The 27,296-nt window shown below is 28.1% G+C and overlaps 2 protein-coding genes across 3 annotated transcripts in view; both read left to right on the top strand.

The window, feature by feature from the left end:
• LOC126742764 (C3 and PZP-like alpha-2-macroglobulin domain-containing protein 8) overlaps window positions 1-27,296 on the top strand; it is a 334,454-nt gene that overhangs the window by 48,684 nt on the left and 258,474 nt on the right. The window lies entirely within an intron of this gene.
• On the top strand, window positions 12,149-13,328 carry LOC126743334 (uncharacterized). Its single transcript, XM_050450371.1, has 2 exons — window positions 12,149-12,801; window positions 12,933-13,328. Exons 1-2 carry the CDS (start codon window positions 12,225-12,227, stop codon window positions 13,271-13,273), a joined length of 918 nt encoding a protein of 305 aa, XP_050306328.1. The 5' UTR covers window positions 12,149-12,224; the 3' UTR covers window positions 13,274-13,328.

Here is a 27,296-nt window from a genome sequence, read left to right as displayed (position 1 = left end):
AAATTTTTAGATTCCGTTTGGTATTTAAGATACATTCTTGAGAATGTTGCATTTTGAGTTCCCTCTCATACTAACGTTTTGCTTGAACTTATCGAAAACGTAAAATAATATTCTTATAGATTTTTTCCATAGAATGTAGTGGTGTAAATATTTCTTTTTACATATTTACTATTTTTCAGTTATAAGCCAAACTTACGTTTCTTAAATAAAACACCTTGTATATTTATAGACTAAAAAATTTATCTTTTTTTTACTGTTTTAAAAATATGTAATAGTACGTACTTTGTCTCATAAAACGCAATTTAATAAAGTCGAAATTATACCCATTTGTAGTTACGTCATCCAGGTGAGAAAAAACGTATGCCGTAGATATTTTTGCCAATCAATATTAGGTTAGAAACTTTACCATCGCCTTTAGAAATTAATAGTCTGCTATGTTTTTTAATACGTTCAGAAATTAAAAAATGATTTATTTTAGCAGCATATTATTATATTTTTATATTCATGTATATACTTTCATTCCCAAAAAATTTAAAAAAATCTTGTAGTATTTATTGTATTATTAACAAACTTAACAATTAACAAATATTATTATAATTAATCATAAATAATGGGACATAAACAATAAGTCCGAAACGGAATGGCACTTCAAATTGAGAATGTGATAGAGCGAACCGCAGATGCAACAAAATTGAGCACGATCGCAAATATAAAGAAGAATGGGATAAAATCAGATCAGGATTACGCTGCTCATATATTTTCCAAGCAAAAGACCGTAAAAACCAAATCTACAACATATTTGAAAAGTAGAATTCGGCACGAGCAGTAGACGTAACAAAACCGAGCTTACAAAAATGGTGAATAATGGTATAAAATTATTTTAACTCACTATGAAAAATTTAAATACTGACAATTAAATTTACTTATTCATGAAAAAAAATGCTGCTTGAAGGAATATGTTAACACATTAAAATGAAAATACCATTCCAAAAAATAAAACATACAAACTCAAAAAAAACACGCCATATTGCATTACCAAGTTATTGAAATTGCAACGATATGATTGAATACTTAAACGACGATCATAAAATAAAATTTGCTAGAATAAAAAAAGCTTAATCAATCTCGTCAGTATTATCAGATTCAGAACTAAAATCAGAGATATTGTCTTCGTCATCGTCGTCTTCGTCAGTCGTAATCACAAGTGGCAGAATGTCATAGGCATCACACACTTGTATTGCCTCCTAAGCCTTTTCAATTACCTTTTCTGTATGACAAACATATTTTTGCCAGTGATCTATAGAAATTTCGTTTATTACCCTTTCCCATGTAGTCAGAACTTCTGAAGGTGACCCCTTAAAATTGGAAATATATTGATCATATTTTCGTTTACATTCCGACCATACCATTTCAATTGCATTAAACTGGCAACGATATGGTAGCAGTCGCAAAATTTTGTGTCCTAAAGGTTTAACATATTCATCAAGGAAGTACTTTTTTTAACTAGGGCAGTTTCTGCGTGCAATTCTCCATATTTTATCTTTTATGGCTTTTTCTGGAAAGCCAATATTCTTTTTCTTCAACCATTCGGTCAGTCTCTGCTTTGTCCAAGATTTTCTCGGGATTTCTTCTAATAAACCAGAATGATAACTTGCATTGTCCATGATTATAAATGACTTTGGGGGAAGATTTGGAACCAGTTTTTGAAGTTTTTCCTATTCATATTGTCATGATAATCTACCGTCTTTAATCCACTCTTGAATATTAAATTTGCACCCTTGATGAAGCCATCTTTGGTTTTGTCGATAAAACGATGACCTTAAAAATAAAAGATAATTCAATTGTCTTCTTTTAGAAATCATTCTTCCAGAACATAAATTTAATATAATTAATAAGTAATATTCCATGCACATACAAGTAGTGTATGGAGTTAAATTCCCTCATATTGTCTTAGAGAGAAATTATATGAAACTATGAAACAGATGAAATTATGAAGTTAGAGGGCCCTTACAAGGGCAATAGTTTTTATTCAAAAAAAAAATCTAAAAAGATAACCAAATAATTTTTACCTTCACTGTTTTTCCTTGAATCCGTGTGCTTGGTGTCATCTTGTCAGCTATTACGAAATAATCCATTGCTAAAAATCCACGTCTCGTCAATGAAAACTAGAGTAAAACCTTCCGGATCTACATTTCTATTTTTGATATACTCCCTTAAAAAATTGATTCTTTTATGAACAATATTTGGCAAGTCCATCAAATATTTTCTGTTATTTGATTTTTCCCACTTAAAGCCTATACTATTGATCCATCTTCTTAAGGAGTCAATGGGAAACTCAAAATATTCAATTTCTTCCCTGAACTTTTCTCTTATTGTTGACAATATTACATATTCTTTTCTGGCGTACATAGAATAAATTGTGTCCCAAATTCTATATTTCAAATATGTTGTAATTTTGGTTTTTGCTGTCTTTTGCTTGGAAGATATACGGGCGGCGTAATCCTAATCTGATGTTATCCCATTCTTCTTTATATTTGCGATCGCTGTTGTGCTTAATTTTGTTGCATCTGCGGCTCGCTGTATCACATTCTCAATTTGAAGTGCAATTCCGTTTCGGACTTGTTCCTTTTCCAGTTGAAAAAAAGCCAATATATTTAAAATCATCAGCTGCGATTGTTCATTATACCTATTATATCTTTTTTTAGGCATTATGTAACACTTTTCGAAATAACTTTCAAGAAGAAGTTGACAAACCAATATTTTTGATTGACAGTGACGGATATTTCACATAACCTAGTATATAAAACGTGAATAATCATCAGACACCAATTTTTTTCAAAAGTTTGTTATCGCCGCTGTTTGGAATATGCTAAACAAAGATAAACAAAAATGACGTCATTACAAATGGGTATAATTTTGACTTTAGTAGGTCATAGCTATTGTTTATGACAAGAAACAAAAATAAATGTCAAATATGTCTAACGGATAAGATACCCGTTTTTTGATCGACTTCTGGTTAATTTTCCAGAACCAGTTTATTAACCTCCTTTTGATATTTTTACTCAATTGATATTTAATTGACGAAAAACAAAGAAAAACATAAAGTCACACACACTTCCGGAAGTGTCTGGATGGCTTCTAAAGGCCTGATGATGCTCTAACTAGAGCGAAACACGTGTAGCCCGTTTTATTACATGTTGTGAGACCGTGACTTTGTGTTTTTCTTTGTTTTTCGTCAATTTTGTATGTTGATCTCTTAGAGAATAATGGATGAGATTTTTGGATTCAATTGATATTTGTCAAGGTTTTCAAATAATGGCAGCATATGAAAATTAACGAACGAAAGATATAATATGATGGTTTCTTTTATACAGAGTAATAAAAAAACTGAAAAAGCTTCGGAAAAGTAAGTGAGCTATTATGGTAAAAACAAATTTGATTACCATTATAAGTGAATGTTTTTGAAACATCCAGAACGAAGATAACCGTTTTTAAAGATAATTGCTCGTTTAAAGCTCGTTAAAACAGGGAAAAAAGAGATATATATCTTAGGACAGATAGAAACAACACCTTCGTCCTCATATGGAAAAATTAAGTAGAAAAATGGAGTGATAAAAACTGAAGCTAAGAGGATCTTGAAGAAATATGAGTATCAATTATACGAATTTCGTATAGTGCCATATTTGCATCCTGGCGATATTGAACGCTGGACACTGATTTGCATGTGGTATTTTCAGCAAATCGATGCTAACGATTTATTTGGAAGATTTATTATGTGGTGGGATCAATGCTTTTTTTCAAGTGCGGGCATTTAGTTATCACAATACCAGGAACTGACATACAGAAGCAGCTCTATTAGCCCAACATAATGATCTTTACCTACAGTAAGACGGTTCGCCAAGTCATAACTTCAGGCTTTTAAGGGCATTTTTTGATAATAACTTTCCTCAACGATGGATATCTACCAATGGACCTGTTAAATTGCAAAGGAGACCAATGGTTCTTTTTAATGCTATTTAAAGGTTTACAAAGATGTGCCAATTTTGCATTAGAGCAAATGATCAACATTTTAATCACCTTCAATATATTGTTTTTTTCTTGCTTTTGATAAAGTTATTTTTTTGTGTTTGCTATATAGTTACTTTGTCCTCTAAGACTGTCAATAGAAACATATATTTTGTTATAAAAAAACTTTAAGTATTTTAAAAATGTTACACTTTTATAAAAAGGTATACAATTTTTCGTTAATGTGAGTCAATTGTTTATTATTGCTTATAATAAGAAAAGAATGTTAACAAGAAATTTTATAATAACAATACTAATGACTTGACAACAATAATGAAGTAAATTGTTATTTATTTGCGTGTTAAAAAAGTACATACTATTGTATGTTTTTAAAAAGGGTAAAAAAAAAATTATAGTCTATAAATATACAAAGCCTATAAAATTCTATTTAAAAATAAAGCTTTATAAAAAATAAGATTCTATGCATAGCCATGATACTAAAACATAATCTCCTTTAAAACTGTTAGAAGTTGAAATTTCATCAGTAGAGGCCTTGTTGCCTGACTACTAATTATTTTTCATGAAATTTGAAAACATAAAACAGGTGCTACTAACATTTAAAAATAAACTACAGAGCTTTCTTCGCAGTTTTACATTTGGTTTAATTTTTTGAGTTTTTCCAGATTTTTTTATTTTAATCATTGTGTTATAAATTTTTATAAACGTGCTCTACTTTTTACTATTTAAATGTTTAGTTTTGTTTAAAATGTAAAATGTAAGATCATAAAATCTTATTACTTTTTTTTGACAATGACGTGTGCAAATAGAATGTGTGTATTAGCATTGCTCAAAATTAGATAATTTTCTATATCTTAGGTATTTATCATTGTTGTTTCATCATTTTATATAATTTTATATTTTATATATTTCATATTAATTCTCTAAAATCACTGCTCTCACTCTGACACTATGAGTAAAGCAAAAATAAATAATTTGAATTTGAAGGAGTATAGTAAACTTTTGCCTCAACAAATTTTTACTAAAAAAAATGGTTTCCCTTTTGTGAAAAAACGAGCTTTAGGTGACAACGATTGCAAAGCATTCCATATATTGAGCACGTTTCGCTTGAATAAGAGATCACTTTTCAAGTTTTATAAACGGCCTTAAATGCACATTTCATGAGTTTTTACCATAAAATTGCTTTCAAGATTCCTAGTTTTCCTCTGACTGAAACTGAATTTCAAATAGAACATTTATATCAACTCACTAGCTTCTGTAAATATGAATATTTTAATTAGTTATAATTCTTCTGAAGGCATTTCTTCTATAATGTTAAAGCATATAATTACTTAATTAAAAAATGCAAATTATTATAAAATGAAAATGTTAATAAAGAAGCTACCACGGGTCACGGTTAATTATTATGAGTGATCTCTGTACCAGACAAATTAAATTTTTGCCCGTCCAACTGCCACGCCGACCTTTATCAAGCCGGAGAAAAATAAAACCAGGGTAAAAATGCCAATAGATTAAGAGAGTTCTTGTTCCCTTGATAAAAATGCTAATTTTTCTATTCTGTCTGCCCTTTTTTGGTAAGCCCCGAGTTTTAAGAGCGGGGATTTGCTTCGAATTTAACGAAAAAATTATCCGGGTTTTTCACTTTAAGACCGATATTTTGTTATAAAATTGCGGCTAATATCATAGAGGATTTTACCTAATTAGAAACAGCAATAAATCAAAATGTAATCTATATAAATTGATAGCATCCCAATTTTATAAAGCAGAGCTTATTTAATTATACAACATTATATTTACCGAGTAATGATTTTGCATAATTTATAAGCCGTATGTAGGTTACACAATATCCAAATATTATTAAATATTTTTGTATATAAAATTATTCTGTTTAAATATATATAATAATATACGATTTTCATAAATATTTACTGAATACGCTATATAGATTTATTTTATTAAAGTTACTATTGTCATGGATATGACACGTAAAAAAATAAATTTTTGTTTATTTAAAATAATTTTATTTTGATAAAAATATCTGTTGAAAAATAGTGTAAGAAATTATTGTTACGTAAAGTTCCATTTTCTTTGTTTTTATAATTTTACTTAATTTTTATAAAGGAAATTAAAACCTTTAAAACTTCACACGTTGTTTACCTTGATTATGGTTTTTTACTATTTACCAAATGCCGTTGTTAGTTAGTTTGCAATATAGTTAGACTCAATAAAAGCAAAAATTTCTTATTTTAAGTTCTCCATTTCTTATTTTTAAGTTCTCCAATAATATAGGGATTTTTATATATATTTTTTTAATTATAACCTTTTATATATTTTAGGACATACATTTTGTACCGGCTATTGACTATTTAAAAAACCCGCGTAAGCGAATTGTTAAAATTATCTTTATAGCTAAGTTAGCACAACTATACCCTATACTCACGCAGAGTTCGGGAGTCATTCAATTTGTTTATATTACTAAAACATGTTTTGCAATTTTTACAATAGGTAAAAATATTTAAAAAAAATGTCGGTGCGAATAAGAAGGTGATTTCACTTTAAAAAAAATGCGTCATATGCATGGTGCTTATAAGCGGTCGTTTATCAGGATGACATTTAAAAGGAAGATTTGCCTCGCTCTGATTGACCATTAACATATTTAACTGACCTTAACATCGCTAAAGTAAAAGAATTAAATTCTATGAAATAAATTCGTATTACTCTAAGCAGGCATGATATTTGTTGCTGCTCGACTTATGCATAATGATACGAATTTTCTGCAAAAACGCATTGTTACTGATGATGAAGCATAGAGGTAAAGATCTCGATATTCAATCTATTCAACAGTCCTGGGAATGGCGCCTTCTAACTGCGTTATTATTTTCAATTATCGCGGTGTTTTTCACTCGGTGCAATTATTGCTATAATGTAAAAAATTGTTAAATAAATATGGCTAAATATTATAGAATATACAAAAATATTTGAATGACGATAACGCACCATTTTACAAGGCTATCATTCTGTTTCAAATCTTACGAAATAGCCACCATATTTACCTGATATGGCCGCAGTTGACTTTTGTCATTTTCTAAAAAGCAGATAAATAACATAAAAGAGAATTTTCCGTAAATACGTGCTTAAAAATAATTTGATCATTTAGTTATTCGTTGGGGTAAGTGTATTATTTCGGAAGGGGTCTATAATATAATGAATAATTCATTATTTCTCGGTACTTTTTTAAGATCGCAGTATGGTGGCAATACAGCCTATAATAGGACATTAAATTATTTTTATTCTAATCGTTAATAAAAATTTATATCAACGATGAACTATGGGTTTGTTTTGGAAGCAGTTTAAGCTGATATTTAAATAAAAAGCGATTGTTTGATAATCAACCTAATAATTCAAAAATGTTTGTTCTATAGAAAATTATTTTTAATTACGATTTGTTAATATAATCAGGCATTTGATTGGGCTATATGAAATTTCAGCATAGAATTAAGAATACTATAATACACTTACTTAATTAATACTTAAATAATTTTTTCTGTTTTTGCCTTTTGAGTCGTTAGCTACCCTTAAAATATCAAGGGTTTAAAAATTAATTCAAATTCAAATTTATTCTTATAGAATAAAGATCAATAAAAACAAAAAAAAATGCATAAATGAATCCTAATTAGGATTTATTATAATAAATTATTATTTAAAGATAAATGAATACGCCTTTTGAATCTTTCTGTAAAATTTGTATTTAGATCTGTTTGATACATTTCTGATTTATAAGACAAAAAATGATCAATTTAGTATTTTTTAAGCAATAAATGTCTTAATAAGAAAAAATTCGTATATTTAATTAAACACTATAGACAAGGCAAATATCTATAAAAAAATTATAGAATCTTCAAAATAAAAAATATTATTTATCAGAGTAAATATTTTAAGTCATTGAAAATATTTATCTACGTTAGATTTTTGCGTATAGATAATTAATTACCTTAAAAAAAAATACAAAATACGGCAAGGATTAATGCGTTATTTATATCTCATTTATACAAAAAATACTATTTTTAAGATCGCACATAATCGTCCAAAAAATAATTCGAAAAAATAAGAAGCTGTCAATTTATTTACCACTCTTGATACTTTAAACCAGTAGTACATAGATAGGAAAAAAAACATTTGTTCTAAACTTATATTCTATACTACTATTAAATAAAAAAACTACTAGAAAAATATATTTTTTTGATAACTGCTATTAAAGTTTATTTAGCCCTACTATTCTTCTATAAATAATTTCTTGTCCGAAATTAATACTAATTAGCATTTGACAACAAATAAAAATTGTATATATAAAATTTCTATGAAACTATTCTCTAAAAATTGGGACACAATTATCTTGAAAATAAAAGCAACTATTATATATTATAAAAAATTACAATAAACGTTAATACTTTACTGCTACATTGCAATATATAAAAATCAATCAAAAATGAGCAGACCGGTATTTAATAAAACTCTGAATATATAATAATTATTAATAGTCAAATTTTAATGAACTATAATATGCCAACACAGAGAGAACCCGATTGGTGATAAATTATTTAGGTAATTGGAAGTATTATTTTATTGAAAATTTGTATATTTATGAAAGGTTAAAGTTAGAATAATTTATTAAATATAATCTAATATATATATTAACAACTAATTTGTATAAATAAAATTAATGCATAACCCTCATTTTAATTAGGATTTTGTAATTTTTAATATCTGTAATTCTTTAAGTTTTAATAATCCTACTGTGTATAGAAACATTTACACAAGATATTTTTTTAAACCATATTCTAAAGTAAAATATACGTGTTAACCAAATGTTACAGTTTCTATACCTTTTGTTTTTTATTTCAAAAATTGAAATGAAAACCACCATTTTTATGGTATTATGCAACTATCTTAAATTCTTAATTAAATGAAACTTTCTATTTGGTTTTTGTAAACCTAACCTCCCAAAAATTTAATTGTTTGTTTTCTTTCACTTGGCACTACTAAAATTTGAGTGACCAACATCCAAAGAACACAATCACGCAAAATGATGGCTATCTAGTAAGTAATAAGGTTACTTTATTTTTTTGCACATGTTTTATATTAATAAACCTTTTTTACTATCTTTACCTTTTATTACTACCACAAACTTCCACAACCACAGGTTATGGATGCAGGCACATTCTCAATTATAGTAGTAATCTGACGAGTTATTTTTATTAAATAATAAAATCTAGGGGAAACTGAAAAATAGAAGAACAAAGAAAAGTGGAGGCGATCACTATGATGAAGCTACATGACACAAAATGGAATAAGAAAATCTCATCCATTTTTCACAAAGAGACCGACGTATACAACAGACGAAAAACAATGAAAAACACAAAGTCACGGTCTCACAACATTTACTTAAAGCTACACGTGTTTCGCTCTATTCAGAGCATCATCAGGCCTAAAACAATAATAATTAGTCTTGAAAGAAAAAAGAGGACATTAAAAAGACTAAAACCTTAAAAAGCCACTGACGTTGGCAAAACAGTAAATAAACATACATTTAAGGTTAGGATGACTATACAGTTATTTAGAACCAAAAAAATAAAAAATAAAAAATTACACCTATTGGGAATCGAACCCGCAACAACAAGCTTACAAGCCAGAGACTATAACCTATGGGCTACCGGAACACTGAGGAGAAGTTCAAAACATTTGATGTTAAGCCAAGGCATTCTAACACAATATTAAACTTATTTCAGTTGGAAGAGATTATGTAAATATAAAATTGATTAAATAAGATTATTAAAAATAAGGTTGGGTTCAAAATTAAATACGTCGTTAACACAGACAAGAACAGGACTCTTCTTGGCTTTAGTAATTTCCATCCTCTCCAGAAGGTCAAGCTTTTTCCCTTTAGGGCATTCATGAAGTATTTCAGCTCCGACCTCTGGAGAAAAGTGATGTGTGGAAGCTAACAGGTGATTCGCAAACGCTGACTTTGTATCACGGACGTCTGTATTTTTAAATTTCTCAAACAACGCTACATGTTCTTTAACGCGTGTAGAAATTTTTCTTCCAGATTGGCCAATATATACAGCGTCACAATCCCCACATTTCAAAGAGTAAACCCCTGATTTCGAAAAGACATTTGCCTTGTCTATCACGCTCACTAACTGTTTTTTTAAATTATTCGCGGTTTTGAAAGCGATTTTGATATTAGAGGTCTTAAAAAATTTTTAGCTAAATTTAATGAAATTGAGCCGAAAAAGGATAAAGATCTAAAGGACTTTTTGTCGTCTTTCGCATGAAGAAGGTTGTAAGTCAACCTATATTTATTTAAGAACTTAAAGTATAATTTGTTAATTAAGTAAAGTGGAAATCCATTATTAAAAGCAATATGTTTTATAATATTAAGCTCTTTAGCAAACGCTTCCTTTGACAGGGCGATGTTAAAAAGTCTGTAAAAGAAAGAATTGAAGGAGGCAAATTTGTATGGATAGGGAGAAATAGACGCATATTGAATGACATTATCAGTAGTTGTGGGTTTACGATATATTTCAAATATTAGTTTATTATTGAGTCTTTCTATAAGGAGGTCTAGGAATGGCAGTTTACCATTTTGTTCTTTCTCAATGGTAAAAGAAATCTTTGGGTGCAAAGAATTCACAAAACGAAGAAAATTTGTCAAAGCTTCTTTCTGGCCATTCCAGACAATGAAAATATCGTCAACGTACCTCTTATATTCAATGAGAAACTCCCCAAACCTACCCTTAAAAATCCTTTCTTCTAGGTTGCTCATAAAAATTTCACTTAACAGTGGGAAAAGGCATGAACCCATAGCCAATCCAGAGACTTGTTTGAAAATTTTATTATTGAATTGAAAGAAATTTTGATTCACAACAAGGCTGAGCAAGTCCAAGAGGTTATCAACTATAACTCGACTGAGGAAAGATTTTAATAATAGAGTTCTTACCAGATCTATACATTCTGTAGGGGGAATACTAGGAAAAAGATTTTTTACATCCAAAGAAATAAGTATAGATCCGTCAGGTATGTAAAGATTTTTCAGACTATTTGACAAATCCACTGAATTTTTAGTTGAATAAACACTCCTAAACTTAGTCACCTCCCTCAAAATTGTGTTTAACCAAGCTGATAAATGGTAGCAGGGGGAATTGATAAAAGAAACCACTGGTCTTATTGGAACATTGTTTTTGTGAATTTTTGGAAGACCGTAGAGAATTGGAGTTCTGGGATTCATAGGATACAGCTTTTCTTTCTTAGTATTAAAGAACTCAAGAGTTAAACTGCACTTGTCCAGCATTTGCTTAACTTTAGTAAAATACGAGTTGGTGGGGTCTCTATTGACTGGAACAAAGTCCTCTGAATCCAAGAAATCCAACACTTTCTGAATGTAATCATTCCTCTTTAGAATAACCAAACAATTACCCTTGTCTGCTTTTGATAATATTAAATCGTTACTTTTGATTAACAAAAAACATTTAACTTCTTTAAAAAATAAAATCAAAAGTAACGATTTAATATTATCAAAAGCAGACAAGGGTAATTGTTTGGTTATTCTAAAGAGGAATGATTACATTCAGAAAGTGTTGGATTTCTTGGATTCAGAGGACTTTGTTCCAGTCAATAGAGACCCCACCAACTCGTATTTTACTAAAGTTAAGCAAATGCTGGACAAGTGCAGTTTAACTCTTGAGTTCTTTAATACTAAGAAAGAAAAGCTGTATCCTATGAATCCCAGAACTCCAATTCTCTACGGTCTTCCAAAAATTCACAAAAACAATGTTCCAATAAGACCAGTGGTTTCTTTTATCAATTCCCCCTGCTACCATTTATCAGCTTGGTTAAACACAATTTTGAGGGAGGTGACTAAGTTTAGGAGTGTTTATTCAACTAAAAATTCAGTGGATTTGTCAAATAGTCTGAAAAATCTTTACATACCTGACGGATCTATACTTATTTCTTTGGATGTAAAAAATCTTTTTCCTAGTATTCCCCCTACAGAATGTATAGATCTGGTAAGAACTCTATTATTAAAATCTTCCCTCAGTCGAGTTATAGTTGATAACCTCTTGGACTTGCTCAGCCTTGTTGTGAATCAAAATTTCTTTCAATTCAATAATAAAATTTTCAAACAAGTCTCTGGATTGGCTATGGGTTCATGCCTTTCCCCACTGTTAAGTGAAATTTTTATGAGCAACCTAGAAGAAAGGATTGTTAAGGGTAGGTTTGGGGAGTTTCTCATTGAATATAAGAGGTACGTTGACGATATTTTTATTGTCTGGAATGGCCAGAAAGAAGATTTGACAAATTTTCTTCGTTTTGTGAATTCTTTGCACCCAAAGATTTCTTTTACCATTGAGGAAGAACAAAATGGTAAACTGCCATTCCTAGACCTCCTTATAGAAAGACTCAATAATAAACTAATATTTGAAATATATCGTAAACCCACAACTACTGATAATGTCATTCAATATGCGTCTATTTCTCCCTATCCATACAAATTTGCCTCCTTCAATTCTTTCTTTTACAGACTTTTTAACATCGCCCTGTCAAAGGAAGCGTTTGCTAAAGAGCTTAATATTATAAAACATATTGCTTTTAATAATGGATTTCCACTTTACTTAATTAACAAATTATACTTTAAGTTCTTAAATAAATATAGGTTGACTTACAACCTTCTTCATGCGAAAGACGACAAAAAGTCCTTTAGATCTTTATCCTTTTTCGGCTCAATTTCATTAAATTTAGCTAAAAATTTTTTAAGACCTCTAATATCAAAATCGCTTTCAAAACCGCGAATAATTTAAAAAAACAGTTAGTGAGCGTGATAGACAAGGCAAATGTCTTTTTGAAATCAGGGGTTTACTCTTTGAAATGTGGGGATTGTGACGCTGTATATATTGGCCAATCTGGAAGAAAAATTTCTACACGCGTTAAAGAACATGTAGCGTTGTTTGAGAAATTTAAAAATACAGACGTCCGTGATACAAAGTCAGCGTTTGCGAATCACCTGTTAGCTTCCACACATCACTTTTCTCCAGAGGTCGGAGCTGAAATACTTCATGAATGCCCTAAAGGGAAAAAGCTTGACCTTCTGGAGAGGATGGAAATTACTAAAGCCAAGAAGAGTCCTGTTCTTGTCTGTGTTAACGACGTATTTAATTTTGAACCCAACCTTATTTTTAATAATCTTATTTAATCAATTTTATATTTACATAATCTCTTCCAACTGAAATAAGTTTAATATTGTGTTAGAATGCCTTGGCTTAACATCAAATGTTTTGAACTTCTCCTCAGTGTTCCGGTAGCCCATAGGTTATAGTCTCTGGCTTGTAAGCTTGTTGTTGCGGGTTCGATTCCCAATAGGTGTAATTTTTTATTTTTTATTTTTTTTTTTTTGGTTCTAAATAACTGTATAGTCATCCTAACCTTAAATGTATGTTTATTTACTGTTTTGCCAACGTCAGTGGCTTTTTAAGGTTTTAGTCTTTTTAATGTCCTCTTTTTTCTTTCAAGACTAATTATTATTGTTTTAGGCCTGATGATGCTCTGAATAGAGCGAAACACGTGTAGCTTTAAGTAAATGTTGTGAGACCGTGACTTTGTGTTTTTCATTGTTTTTCGACAAAATGGAATGTTTGGCGGTTTCAAATAAAAGTGGTATTGATGGTTAAAACTACTATTGGTACTGAAGAGAGATCTATCGAAGACAATGACAACATTCCCAAGTGGGGATTAAAGGATGTTCGTGCTCCCAAGATTCACTAGTTACCAAAATGGAGGCTGATTTACTTTTCCATGTCATGCAGTGTCAAACAGCAAAGAAAATGTGGGACAAATTGGAGAGTATTTTTGAGAGAAAATTAAAGGTCAGTGCATATTTTCTTAACGACCAATTTTATAATACAAAGCTTCAAAATGACAGGATAAATTGCTTTGGCACTCAAATTAGTAATATCAGGGCTAACCTGATACAAAAAATTTATTACATATTTCTCTGTTTTTTACTACCTCTGTGGAAAAGTGGGCCCATCAAAGAAAATTTATTAATAATGTACTGTATTTAACAATTTAATCTTTTACAACAAGAAAGACTTCTCAAAGTATTTAAATCAGAATTAACCTCTTACAAGATACGTAGGAACGCAAAAAATCAATGGTCATTTTTTGTTGATAATTAATACGATATTTTGAATTAAAAAATTAATTTTCCATAAAACAGTGGCGACCATCGCTTTTCTTTATTAAATTACTTCTCTATGATTTCTGTATATACTGTAGCCCTTTTAATCCGTTGAACGGGGACACCCTGTAGATATTACGGACGGCAGAGTGCCGTTGGTATTCGGAGGAGAAACAGCAGACTACGTCATCCGGAAGAGCCATTCTAGGTTTAGGTATCTGGGCAGTTTTTACAGTTTGCTCATTAATATAACATTTCTTAGCCCAAAAAAGCCTAGTGGACCTCCGATAAGTTTCGGTGGGGTATAAGTGGTTTACCAGGAGGTAATATGAGTATTTTCTGTGATGTGATGGTACGCAATAGATTAACAAACTATAAAAATGCTACCATCGCATTCTTGTTGCTAAGAAAATATTACCATTATATTTTATAACGTGTAGTTCATTCACTTGACCTAATTGTATAATTATCGCGGTATAAGCAACAAATGTTTTAAGGATTGTTGGCAAGGTATTCAATAATAAGTTTTAAGGGAGTTAATAAAGGGTGATGTATGACAACCTATACTTGTTTGATTTGAGCACGTTGCTCTTTCGAACCTTGAGCCCTTAACATAACATAATAATAAATTTAATAAATACAAACATGACATTTAACGAAGTACTTCAATATTACATCATTAAAATTAATAATAACATTTTTTTCTAGAAACCAAAAACTTTTAAACCATAATCCAAACCCAGGGATTCAGGTTGGGCCTAAGTAGCCTATGGCTCAGCCGCGCCTTAATAAAGATTTGAATTTGAAATGAAAGCTTTACCATCCTAGGATTTAATCCCCATCCTTGACTTAATCGGTTGACGAGCTAGAGATAAATCTGGCGAAGAGGGAAAATAATAACTATACAATAAACAATAAATGCCCAGACTAATCACTAAAAAAAACCAGTTTAACCTAGACTAAGAAACTAGAGTTTGTACTGATGATATTTCTCGCTTTTAGTGGAATACGTTCGAAATATGATATATTAGCACAACTGATTAAATTAATAAATTGATGTTGAACACCATTTTCAATTTTTTTATGCACATACTACCAATAAAAAGGTTCGTACCATCTGCTTATAATATCTTATTATTGATCTTACTCGTGGCTTCTGGTTCCTTTCTGCTACAGTAGTGAACCATCTAGTAAATGAATTTTATTTATAAACTAAAATTGTGCATTTAACAGCATGATAATATACTAATCTACATTATTTCAATGACGAATGAAGCCAAATATTGGTCAATGCATATGAGCAAACTCGCCATTTGATTAATTTAATGCATTTAAATTAGCCCGAACTAAATATTTCAAAACAAGTTTGAGTTATTATGATTTTGCATGAAATGAGGCCGTGGAGCGTGCACTGGTTAATAGACGAAATTGGTACAAATTAGATTATTAAGCTAACAGAATATCGCTTAACTAATTTATGCGTTGGGAATATAACGGATTATTGGTTTTGGTGATAAAGTTAAACTAACATTAAATAGTAATTTTATTTTTGAATATATCTTTGTGATAATAGGTTCACGTCAAAGTCAAATAAGACTTTATTTTTTAAACATCAAGATGTTGTTAAAAACCAAGATAAAAAATAAAACTACCTATTGATACAGATGAACAAATGAATTTATAGACTTATTACAAACATGTAAATTTAATTGGTATAATAATATTATTTAATTCCTTAAGTACCAATTACACGTATAAGTCAGAAAGAAAAATAAAACGTAATTTTAAAAATGGTCCAAGAATTATTCCTCTATAGTATAGTCGCTTTTTACACTAAAATCTTTACGTGGAAGATGGTTAAATATTTTTTACACACGTTAAAAATTAAGTTTTTGGTTAAACATTATATAGGGATTGTTACATTTGTATTATATGAAAAACGAGTATTATTTACATTTTCTGGTTGGATAACTAAAGAATACTTCTTATGCATCAAGCAAAGAGTTTATATTATTTTTTATTTGTAATATTTTCTGGATAATCGAAAGAAGTGAACAGTAAATTGAATTTAATGCATTGACATCTAACTTAGAGTCATACATTTTAGATTTCTTAATAGATCTCATAGAGAAATAACAGTAGTCCTTTAATGTCTTCTTCCGCTTATTACTAATTTATTTATTTGTTTAAATTTATAGCGTGTGTGCAAACATCTCATATTTTTGAAAAATATTAAAAGTTGATTATTAAATTGATAATAAACTGCCTCATGACCTGACAAATCAAGATTCAATATAGAACAGTATACAACACTATTAAAATGTATAAAAACATAATTTAAAATAGGCGCCGAATTTGCTGTCACAAATAAATTCTTTAATATGTGATTTCACTAATATTTGGCTTCTATCTACGTAATTAACATTAAAAAGGCTCCTATAATTACGAGGTGGTAAAGAACTTACTAAAAAAGACTATTTCTAACTTAAAAAGAAATTTATTATAACAAGAATTTGGAGAACAATATGTACATATAACAAATACATTTAATAACTCACAAGCTATCGAACATTTAGCTCCTCACAGAGAAAATGATTTTAGAAAATAAATTAATTAATTTCTTCTGCTTTTTTTTAATGATTTTTTTATTGTTGATATAACTTAACGTTATATCAATAGTGTTACTTATTAACTAATAATTTTATTTGCTATAACTTAACGGCTAGATACAATCGTTGTTGGTAAATTTACTAAAAAAGTTAAAATCTTATTTACAGTATGTAAATCGGTTAAATTAAACTAGATTATGTTGTAATAAGATATAAATTATGATATTTTTAAATTTTGAAAATATATAATACTACAGTGAAAATACCTAGAGCAAGTGTAAAAAACTATAATGAAAAAACTAATATAGTTTGGATAACTTTATATCATAATCAATTTTGTTTCTTTAAGAGGCTTATGCATTATTACAATTTGAAATAAAAGAAAACTACATTACAGCTAATTCCAGTACAAGTCCATTTAAAAACAATATATGCATAATATATTCTTTGTAGAACGAGCGATAGAATATTTTATAATATCAAAAATTGATGTATTATAAACTTTAATTTGGTTAAAATCATATTTAGCTTAACATAAAATGATAACATAAAAATAAACAAAATTTATTATTAATATAAACCTTTAATTATAAAAGCTGCATTTTATTATTTTGATTTGTTTCCAAACAGATTGTTGCAATATTTTTTGATAGTCGGAGATATAGCCTTTGTTATCCTATTAATCCAAATTATAAAATGTAAAAGCCGTACCAAAAAATAAAACAATTTTAGATTCAACAGATATTGAATTTCTGGATTTAACTTTTTTTTAAGTGAATAGAAAAAAGGTGTAAAAAATGATGCAGATATAAAAATAGTGATTTAAATTAAGAAACTTAAAATAATAGTGATGTAAAATAAAAAAAAAATAAACTATCAATTTTCTAACTAAGAAATATTTTTGTTTTCAATAATAGATTGAAAACATTACCAATAGTACAAATATAAAAACATAATTTTTCTTATATCTGTATTAATAGAGAATTCAGAATGATTTCATAATATTTGTCAATAATAACAATAATTCAAGCAACTCTCATTTTACACCGAAAAAATGTCCTTAAAATATTTTTTTCTACTACCGTGCGTAAAGAACTCACTTTTCAGGTTTTATATTTTCACTTTTTACGCACCAGTGCCTAAAAAAGTAATTTGACGTTTATTTGACATTTTTTGACAAAATTTTAGACGTTTTTTTCGCACTAGTGCGTAAACTAATTTGGTATTTTTGATTTTTTTTTATGTTTTCTTCGGTAGTAGACAAATGTTTGTATCACACGTGTGTAAAATCCACACCTTATCATGTCTAGAGTCTATATCACACGTCATGCCGTTTTGTCCCGAAGTTCTTGTCCATATAATGTCTAATCGTTTTTTAGTTATCCTAGATTTTATTTAAAAAAAAGTACACGTCGAGGGTCCAGGAAATCTTTTTAGTGCATTATTATTTAAAGAAGTAAAAAATACAAGGTAGTAAAAATAATACTCAAAACTTGAATTTTTAAAAATTAAAAACAAAATAAATAAAAATTTTAAACGGAATTCTTTCTTATATATATTTTTTTTTTTCTAAAAATTATTAGTTTTTAAAGGAATTTAATAAAACTCGTAACTATAACAACAAAGCTTTATCACCCTAAGGGTAAAACCTCTTAGTGTAAGAGCTTTAAGATAGGGCTTTAAAGGTGACATTAAATCTTGAAAGTCTCTAACCCTATATAGCAAAGTTAATTGCCTAATCCCGGGTCATGGAATTTCACTATATAGGCCTATACCGCTCTAATCCTGATAATACCCAAGATATATGCTGATCTTAATGAGCTGTGCGATACTGCCTAGCTAAATCTGTATTGAGACCTTTTGATTAATTGGAAATAATAATAAGTCCTTCATAAATGCTGACTAAAACACTATGCACGTCCGCAATTTAATTAAGGCTTAAAATAATATAATATTGCTTTTAGTTGAAATTTATTTACTATAAAATGCAAATGTCGAAGTATTATTGGATATAAGTAATTATACTAAATAATTTAGCTTTATTTATTATGGGACTTAAAAGAAGCCGCGCTTCTTGATAGGAAACCAGAACTTTTGAATTTTTAAAAATTTTTATTTGCTTTTAAAATAGTTTGCGACTTAATTTACTTCCTTACATCAGTTTGTCTAGTTAATTTCATTATTATTGTCTACTTTCATTAAAAGGAAATTGAGTAAATTATAATTTTATAAGATAAATGTAAGAAACTTGTTTCTAAAATAAAAATATTATTTAGTATTACAATACACGTAGTACATACAATGGTAATTATGAACAATTTAATTAGAAAACAAGGTTATACTTTATAATAAGATAATGTGGAAAATATATTTTATTATCTTTATATCTTTTTATTATTAAAACATGTTAACAAATTTAAGCAGTAATGATAAAGAAAAACAATAATTATAGGGGGAAATATATTTAACAAAAAATAGAAATCAAAAATAGAATATTTTAAGAATTAAGAGCTTTAAAGAGGCTTTAGTTAGGACAAAATAAATTATCAAAAAGAATGTAAAGCAAAAAGACAAATGTTTAAAAAAAAAATTGAAAAAAAAAACAATTTAGTAAAACTCTTAAATAATAGCAGAAAATTATAATCCCCAAATAAAGAGTGGAAAAAAGAAAAAATTATGGAAATAAAAATGTTGTGAAGCATCATTTGTTAAATGCTATCATTTGTTAATTGTTGTTTTGATTTTAAATAATTATATTTAATTTAAAGGTATCAAAAAGAAACATAATACAAAAAACATATCAGCTACTAAGAAGTATGGAATAGCAAAATAATTCCAACTTTTGTACTGCAGGAAAAAATTAAAACCTGAAATATATCTGTTGTATTTTCTTTAATGATTATAATTTATCTTATTTTCACATAATATAACTGACGCCGCAGCTCTTGTCATCTCAATGACTTCAAGGATTGGTTTTAACTTTGATTTACATTTTAATAAATATTTTGAAAAAAAAACATGTCAAAAATTTAATATATCCCAATACTTAATTTTTATTTTAATGCAGATTTTACATACCATATATAATAATTTGCGCACACAAAATTTTTAATTTTAAAGATATAAAGTATACTTTTAAGTTTCACTCTGGAATTTTACAAAAAATAATTAGTAAAAGGAAAACACAAAAAGACAGCCTTATCCATTTTGGTTATGCATATACCTATAAAAATTTTAATTTTTGTCAAAATATTGTTATTGAGATAATTGGTTTTGGATTGGCTATTATCTTTTTTTAATTATTGCCAAAAAATTTTCTTGTTCGACTTTTCCTGCCTATATAAAAAAGTTTATAATTGGTCAAACATATATTTAAAGTATGTTAAAATATATGTTATTAAAAGACAAGAAGGTAATATGAAAGAATTAAAATTAAAAAGTTTTTTATATCTACATAGATATCCGTTAAATAATATAATCCCCCAATGATCTGTGCAGTATGTAAACATACTAAGGTTGTAATTAGTTGACAGACTTTAAAGGCGAAATATGTAACCAATAAAAATTAAAATAATAGATATTACATTATTTCAGATTTTATATTTCAATTTGTTTTAATATCAAACAAAAAAGATATATAAAAACAATTATTTTCCACATATTTATCTTTCACATTAATTCCATAATCGATAGATAGATTCCACTGGATATACAATTTTAATTCTAGTTTATTAAATAAAAACATTTATCCCGTGCTTTATTTTTTAAATTAAAATAGGTTCCGTGCGATAAGAATTTTTATATTGTATATTGACTTTTTGTTCATTTTCCAAGTCAATTTTCCTATACAAATATAATATATAACAAATCTTTAATATTACCAACTAAAAACACCCTAATCTATGTTTTTAATTATACTTTACTAAACAGGAACAATAAATCATTTAACCCCTCAAGATGAAAAAATCCACACAAAACGTTGTTTTTCAAATGGAAATAGGTCACGCACGAATAGGAGTTAATTCTTTCCTATACTTCTTACGCCTGTTCTTCCAAGTTAATGTTCATGTTCAAACGCCAAATTATCTGGTAAACCTTTGTTCGTCTTTCTCAGTATTGTAACTGCGGCTGCTTTATTTACTTTTGCTTCTTGAATAGGGAATGAGATTGCCTCCTAAATTTAGATGCTGGTTATTACATTATTTAAGACTTAATTCAGCGGCACATGGCGATTTTCGAAAATTATTCTACTAGTTTTGAGTTAAATTTAGTTTTGTATAACATTAATTAACATAACATTTGCAATAAACTTTAATCATTTCCTTCTAATAGAGAATCATGTTAATTAATCTGGCTAATTTAATGCAATATATTAATAATTATTATTTAGCTAAAACATGTGGTAAATTTAATATAAAAATTATCGGTAAATTTTATTTCTCCATTAAAAATAATAAAATTAAATAACGGATAACAGCTAGATATTATATTTTGCACAATAGCTGGTATTTAATATTTAATCGAATTTAATTAACTCGCGCTTATAATATAAAAGTAGTCACATATGCATCGGATATTAAAATTATGAATACCTATATATTTGTTTTATGAGAAGTAGTTTATTATTTTGTTTAACAGATTGTTGTGTTTAAAATATTAATGTATTGCCCATATTTAAGTTATGCGTATATATTTTATATTTAAAATATTATTAGTTACAGTAATTTTAACTTAAAAATCTTTAAACTAAAACTGTTAAGATTGTCAATAAAAGCATATAGTCGCCTATGTGTATTCTATGAAGGACCCATTTAGGCTCTAATTTAGATTATTTGGGAGTGTTTTTGCACCCTTTTTAAAATCTGCCTTTAACGAATGTTGTGATTGGAATGGCGATAGATTTTTTAAGCTTTAATTATAAGTTTACCTACTTTAATTATTCTAATGCATCAATTATTTTTAACTATGACTCCAACCTGTGAATGATCAAAGAATAGACAGTTGGCAGCTATAAGGACACAGGGTTGTGCATCTAGTGTTGCTGATAAACCCTTGCTACACCGCAGGTTGCCAGAGATCAATAGGCTTCAAAGAGCTAATGAAGCAACAAAGTGCTGGCCACTCTCGATTAACGTGGTCAGCAGTTTTGTTCTTATCCAACATTAACGGTACTCCGGCATTATTGGCATTAACTCCATAACGGACACCTAAGATGTGGAAGTGTCATCTTAAGTGTCAGTGTCCAGTTAGGGATAAAAAACTCATTACTAGACGGATTTTGTGTCTATTTGGACGCAAAAGTTAACTAGTGAAACAGAGAGAGAGCCCCGCTATTTGTGCATAAACTTTCCTTTTGCTAAGTGCTTCTATTTATCTTCCAAATTGTTTAATTATTAAAATATTATTTCTTTCATATTGTTTATTAGACGTTCTGGTAAAGAATTATTTATAAATGAAGATATATATTTAATGACTTTGCTTTTACTGATTGGCTTTAAGAATGTCAAAAAGAGATTTATATTTTTAATTTTTTAAGCTTCTACACCATTTTTAACCAAAATGTATAAAGTAAAACTAATTAAATCATTAAATATATTAACCGTTTCTATATCATTTGTCAAAATATCATTAAGCTGAGACGTTTTTCTTGGATGGACTTATGTAAATTAATTCAGTTAGTTTATTTATAAAGTTTTTGTACTTTTTTGTTAATAAATTTATTAAGTAAATAAATCAACTGAAACTTCTAACAGGATTGAAATATCTAATATGCGAACTGGACTAAGAAACTTTTCTTAAGCGAAGACTACATGTCGCCGAGTTATAAGATTAGAATTGTTAAATATTATACTTTAGTAATAAAAGAAATGAAAAAACCTGTTACCTGATGAATCCAGTTGTTTCTTTTTTAGGTTTTGATGCGTCTAATTCCAATTAAGTAACTATGACTTACTTCCAATTTATATTTGTATTGTTTTAAATTTAAATTTTAAAAAATCTTATATTCCTTGCCCGAAAAACAAAATTGAACAAATTCCCTAGAAGAAAACCTTTTTGAAGTCAAAATGACTCTAGCAAAATATAAAGCTATTAACTCTTTAAGAGTATTTGATCCAGACTAATTTTGTTTCTTTAAGGGTATTTTTACAGATATAAATTTGACATTTGGCATTTGACAGAGTCTATCATGGAATGCTTTTAGAAAACCGAAGACATTTGGATACTTTTTATCCTTTGCATTCATAGATACATAATTTTTTGATAGGTATAACCGAAATGGCAATATTGAGAAGTTTTGTTTCTCATCTAGTTGACTTTCTCAAGCAAATCCCCGTGGGCTGTGATTTTCTGTTAAAATGAATGAACCCATAGTTTGAGAAATAAAGAAACGGACATTTTCCTATGAATCCAAAGGTGCTCTTTACGTTTTTTAATTTTAATTATGCGCGGGCTTTATTATACTAAGGTATATACAATATTAGCATACTACTGAATTATTTAAATAGTTCGTATGCTTGCTGTATTATTTAGCTACAAAGTGAACAAAATATATTTCTGAGCATTGCAGCTTTCAAACCTTATTAACGGAAAGAGAAACAATAAAAATAACAAAAAACAATATAAATAAGTTCTATCACAAAAATTGCTCAAAATGTCTATCGTTTTGCTATAAACACAATCAGCCCTCCGTGCGAAAGATCTTCTATTTGCACGCAGCGTAGCAGGACTATACGTCTAAAAGGCTCTTGGGTGCCACCATATCTTTTCTAGTTGTGGGTGTAATACAACTAAGTCGGATTTAACACTACCCTACAAGATAAAACTAGAGGCGTTAAATCCGGTATTCTAGGAGGATATCCAGTGGGCCCTATCCTTGTATAAAGTTTAAAAAATATGTATACACAAGTAAATTTTAATAACTAACCACCTATTATCAAATTGGTGTGTGATATGTTCCCTGACATTTGCACTGAAGTGAGCAGGTAAACTGGTTAAACTGTAGCCACACTTGATGCACAAAGTCGGGAAATGAAAATCCTCTCTTAAAAAAGTTAGAAAACCTTCTCCTGAATACGATTTTCAAAAAACTATGAACCAAAAACAAAATCATATACTATTCCACCCTAAACATTGATGTGTGTGTTGAAAATTATTGGTAAAACGGGAAAACCTTGATGGACATTTTCTGTGTCGTAAAAAGGAATGTTATGTTGGTCACAAAATCATATCTGTGGAACGTAAATTAATCAGTAAAAAGCCCAAATTAAAAAAATCTCATTTTCTGTTGCTTGATTTTGTACCCATTGACAAAAATCTATTACTTTTTCAAAATCATTTTCGGCAAGTTCTTGATGTAACCGAGCATGATGGGAATGATATTTGTTTTTTTTAACATTTTCCCACAGATGAAGTTCCTACTTATTTGTCTTATATTAATTTTCGGTGTTTCTACAACCTGTTTTCTTAATTTAAAACTGTTTTCGTTCTAGTTTGCTTTTTTGTACTCTATGCTTCCAGTACTCTCGAATTATTCTTTTAATTTTGTTAACAGTCTTTCGTCATCATTAAAATGTCGGTTATTAGAAGATTTTTCTTTATAAACTCTTAAAGCTAAAATTCCCAAGGTATTTACCGATAACGTAAATCATATTTACGAATTCTCCCTTAGAATAATTAATAAAATAAAATATCTATTGTTTTCCATCATAATAAATGTCGTATTGCCTATGAAAACTATATGTCACTCTTCCTTTAAGAACAAATTTTTAGAAAACGGTTAAAGATAATAAATTATTGGTATTAAATTGAAGATAAAAGAATGATGTATCAAAACGCGTTACTAGATAGCGTGTTTCACTTAAAAAATGGCGTAAATTTAAATTGAGTAAAGATTTTGATCACTTTGTATAAAAAAATATAAATTTTGGAATTTCGAAAGATAAAATGAATTTAGCCAAGGACTCTTCTACATAGATTTTTCAAAAAGATAAAAAACGTCAGTGGTAAATATTAATATTTAAGTAAATCATAATTCAAATAAACATGATTTCCGTAAAAAATTTCTTTACATTGTTGATAGCTAGTTAACGTCGAATTTTAGGGAAAAACTGTTTTAGAGTTAAAGAAAGAGTCAAATGAGACTCCCATGTCGGAAAAACAATAAAGGTGGTTCCATTTAAAAAAAAAATCAATTTATGTATGGTTTTTTGGGACACCCTGTATTTGCCAAACTAATTTTAAAAAGTAGCCCCTTTAACTCAAGTAGAGGTTTTTTTCATTTTTTAGGTTTAGCCGCAGTCAAGCACCGCGATATTAAATGGACATGCTGTATATTGCTACGTTCAAGCTATATTATTCTTGAATTATAATTGACAAATGTATCAGTTTATACATGCATTTTTAAATATTTTTTATAGAGAAAATTTAAGAGTTTTAATTACTCACTTTAAAAGGCATCCATTTTTTATTGTTTAAGCTAATATTTCATACTAATATTTAGACATTTGGAATATAGGAAAACAAATGTCACTTAATTTATGTTCTACACCAACACGTGGAAGGTTTATATAAGAAAAATGCTCAAATTTTCTTTTCGGAAACAGCTTTTTAGTTCGAAAGTAAATATATTTGTGTGTTTTATATTGGATTAAGCAGGTCGGTAAAACCTTTCGTTGAAATAAAATGGAAAATAAAGAAAATCCCTTATCCGTATGACACAAATGGCCCCCTTTTTATTACCGAAACGTGAGGGCTAACGAGAAAACAAATAGTGTTAAAAAAACTATGTAAGGCAATCAATTTTGGATTTTTATTATCCAGATAAAATACTAAATAAACTTTACTTAGGCCCTTATTTAAAATATTTGCTTAATTGCATAACTGTGCTAAGTACAATAATTTTAAATTTAAATTGATTTTCTTAGAGGAATCTTTGCTTAGACCCAAAAAGCTTTGCTATAATTAGACTTATACGAAAATACCCGTACTTTCAGTTTATTTACTTTTCTAACGAAATTAACTTCCCTCAGGAAAGTTTCACTATAGAACTTTTTTTTACATGGTAAATTAGATTTTACTTGGCCGAGTAATGTGCAAATTATTTAAACGGCTGCTAAAAAGTTTTTCCGGAAAAGTGGAAAACTGTTTAGTATTTAAATGGACCCAAAACTGACTTCTATTGCTTTTTGGCTATTTATAAAATGTTTCTTCTCTCTAAAAAATTCTACAAAAATAGTTAATCTCTAAAACTAACTAATTTCTGCAGATATTTTTGCTTAATAAAAATTTTAAAATTTTAATTATTGAATAGCACATTGTGCAGGTTGAACTACTAAAATTTGCAAGAAGAAGCGATAATGATATGCAATTTGAGTTTTTTTCTATCGCTTAGAAATGTTATAATTTTTATTTTGGTGTATTTATGATTAAATTTTTTTAAATTTATATTTGTAGAATATTGTATCGTATTCATAAATTGATTCATATATTTTTTTAAAGCCTTTAGTTTTAAAAATGATAAATTATTATCTATGAAGTAATTTATGTATTTTTTTCTTAGTTGGTGTAATATTTTAGGTTTTAGAAACTATATTCCAGGGTAATTTCTACAAAACCTGTAATAAATTTAAAAAAACAAAAAACATTTTTTTTAAACTTATTTTGAGTTGAGTTAGGATGTGTGCAGATAGAAAGAATTAATTTTCAGTTGTAGTAGAAAATAGATATTTTTCACTCTAAAAATTACTTTTTATTTTATTTCTCAATTAAATAATCATGACCGGATTTATGTCTCTTAAAGTCCTCAGAATATGTACTGAAAATTAGAGAAAACAAAAACACATTAATTATGTGTATTTATAGATTATAGCACATGTTGATACTTATTATTAAAAGGTATATAACATACTTACATTTAAAAACTTAATCGAGATTTTGACAGTAAGTACGAAAAATATAAATACAAGACTAAACACATCATTTTAATATTTCATGCATATAGTTGATACATTCTATATCTATCTGTTACCTAATAATTGGTGTGCCATTAGAGACGAAAAGGTCAAAGGGGATTCTGATGCTCAAAATGGTAAAACATATAATTTTTTTTATAATTTTGAAATTTAACAATATAACATATACACTGAAAGTTAAGAGTGATGGTAAAAAAATACCTGTATAATATTCATATTCTATGATAAAAACAAAGCATACTCATCAAACTAGTCTAGGAGATAAGTATATTAAATAACATTTAAATGAAAATTTATACATTAATTTGAAAAATATTGAAAATAAAATCATCTTGCTTAATTACAACAATTTCCATTAAAAATTAATTAAAAACACTGCATAAACATAAATTTATTAAAAGAACAAAAACTAGAATATTTTGGTGTGTGTAATACACTTAATAATTTTATAAGCTCTGA

Source organism: Anthonomus grandis, chromosome 12 (assembly GCF_022605725.1).
Source record: "Anthonomus grandis grandis chromosome 12, icAntGran1.3, whole genome shotgun sequence".
NCBI classification, from domain to species: Eukaryota; Metazoa; Arthropoda; class Insecta; order Coleoptera; family Curculionidae; genus Anthonomus; species Anthonomus grandis.
The sequence above is the reverse complement of the archived record's forward strand: the minus strand, read 5'-3'. Positions and strand labels throughout refer to the sequence as shown.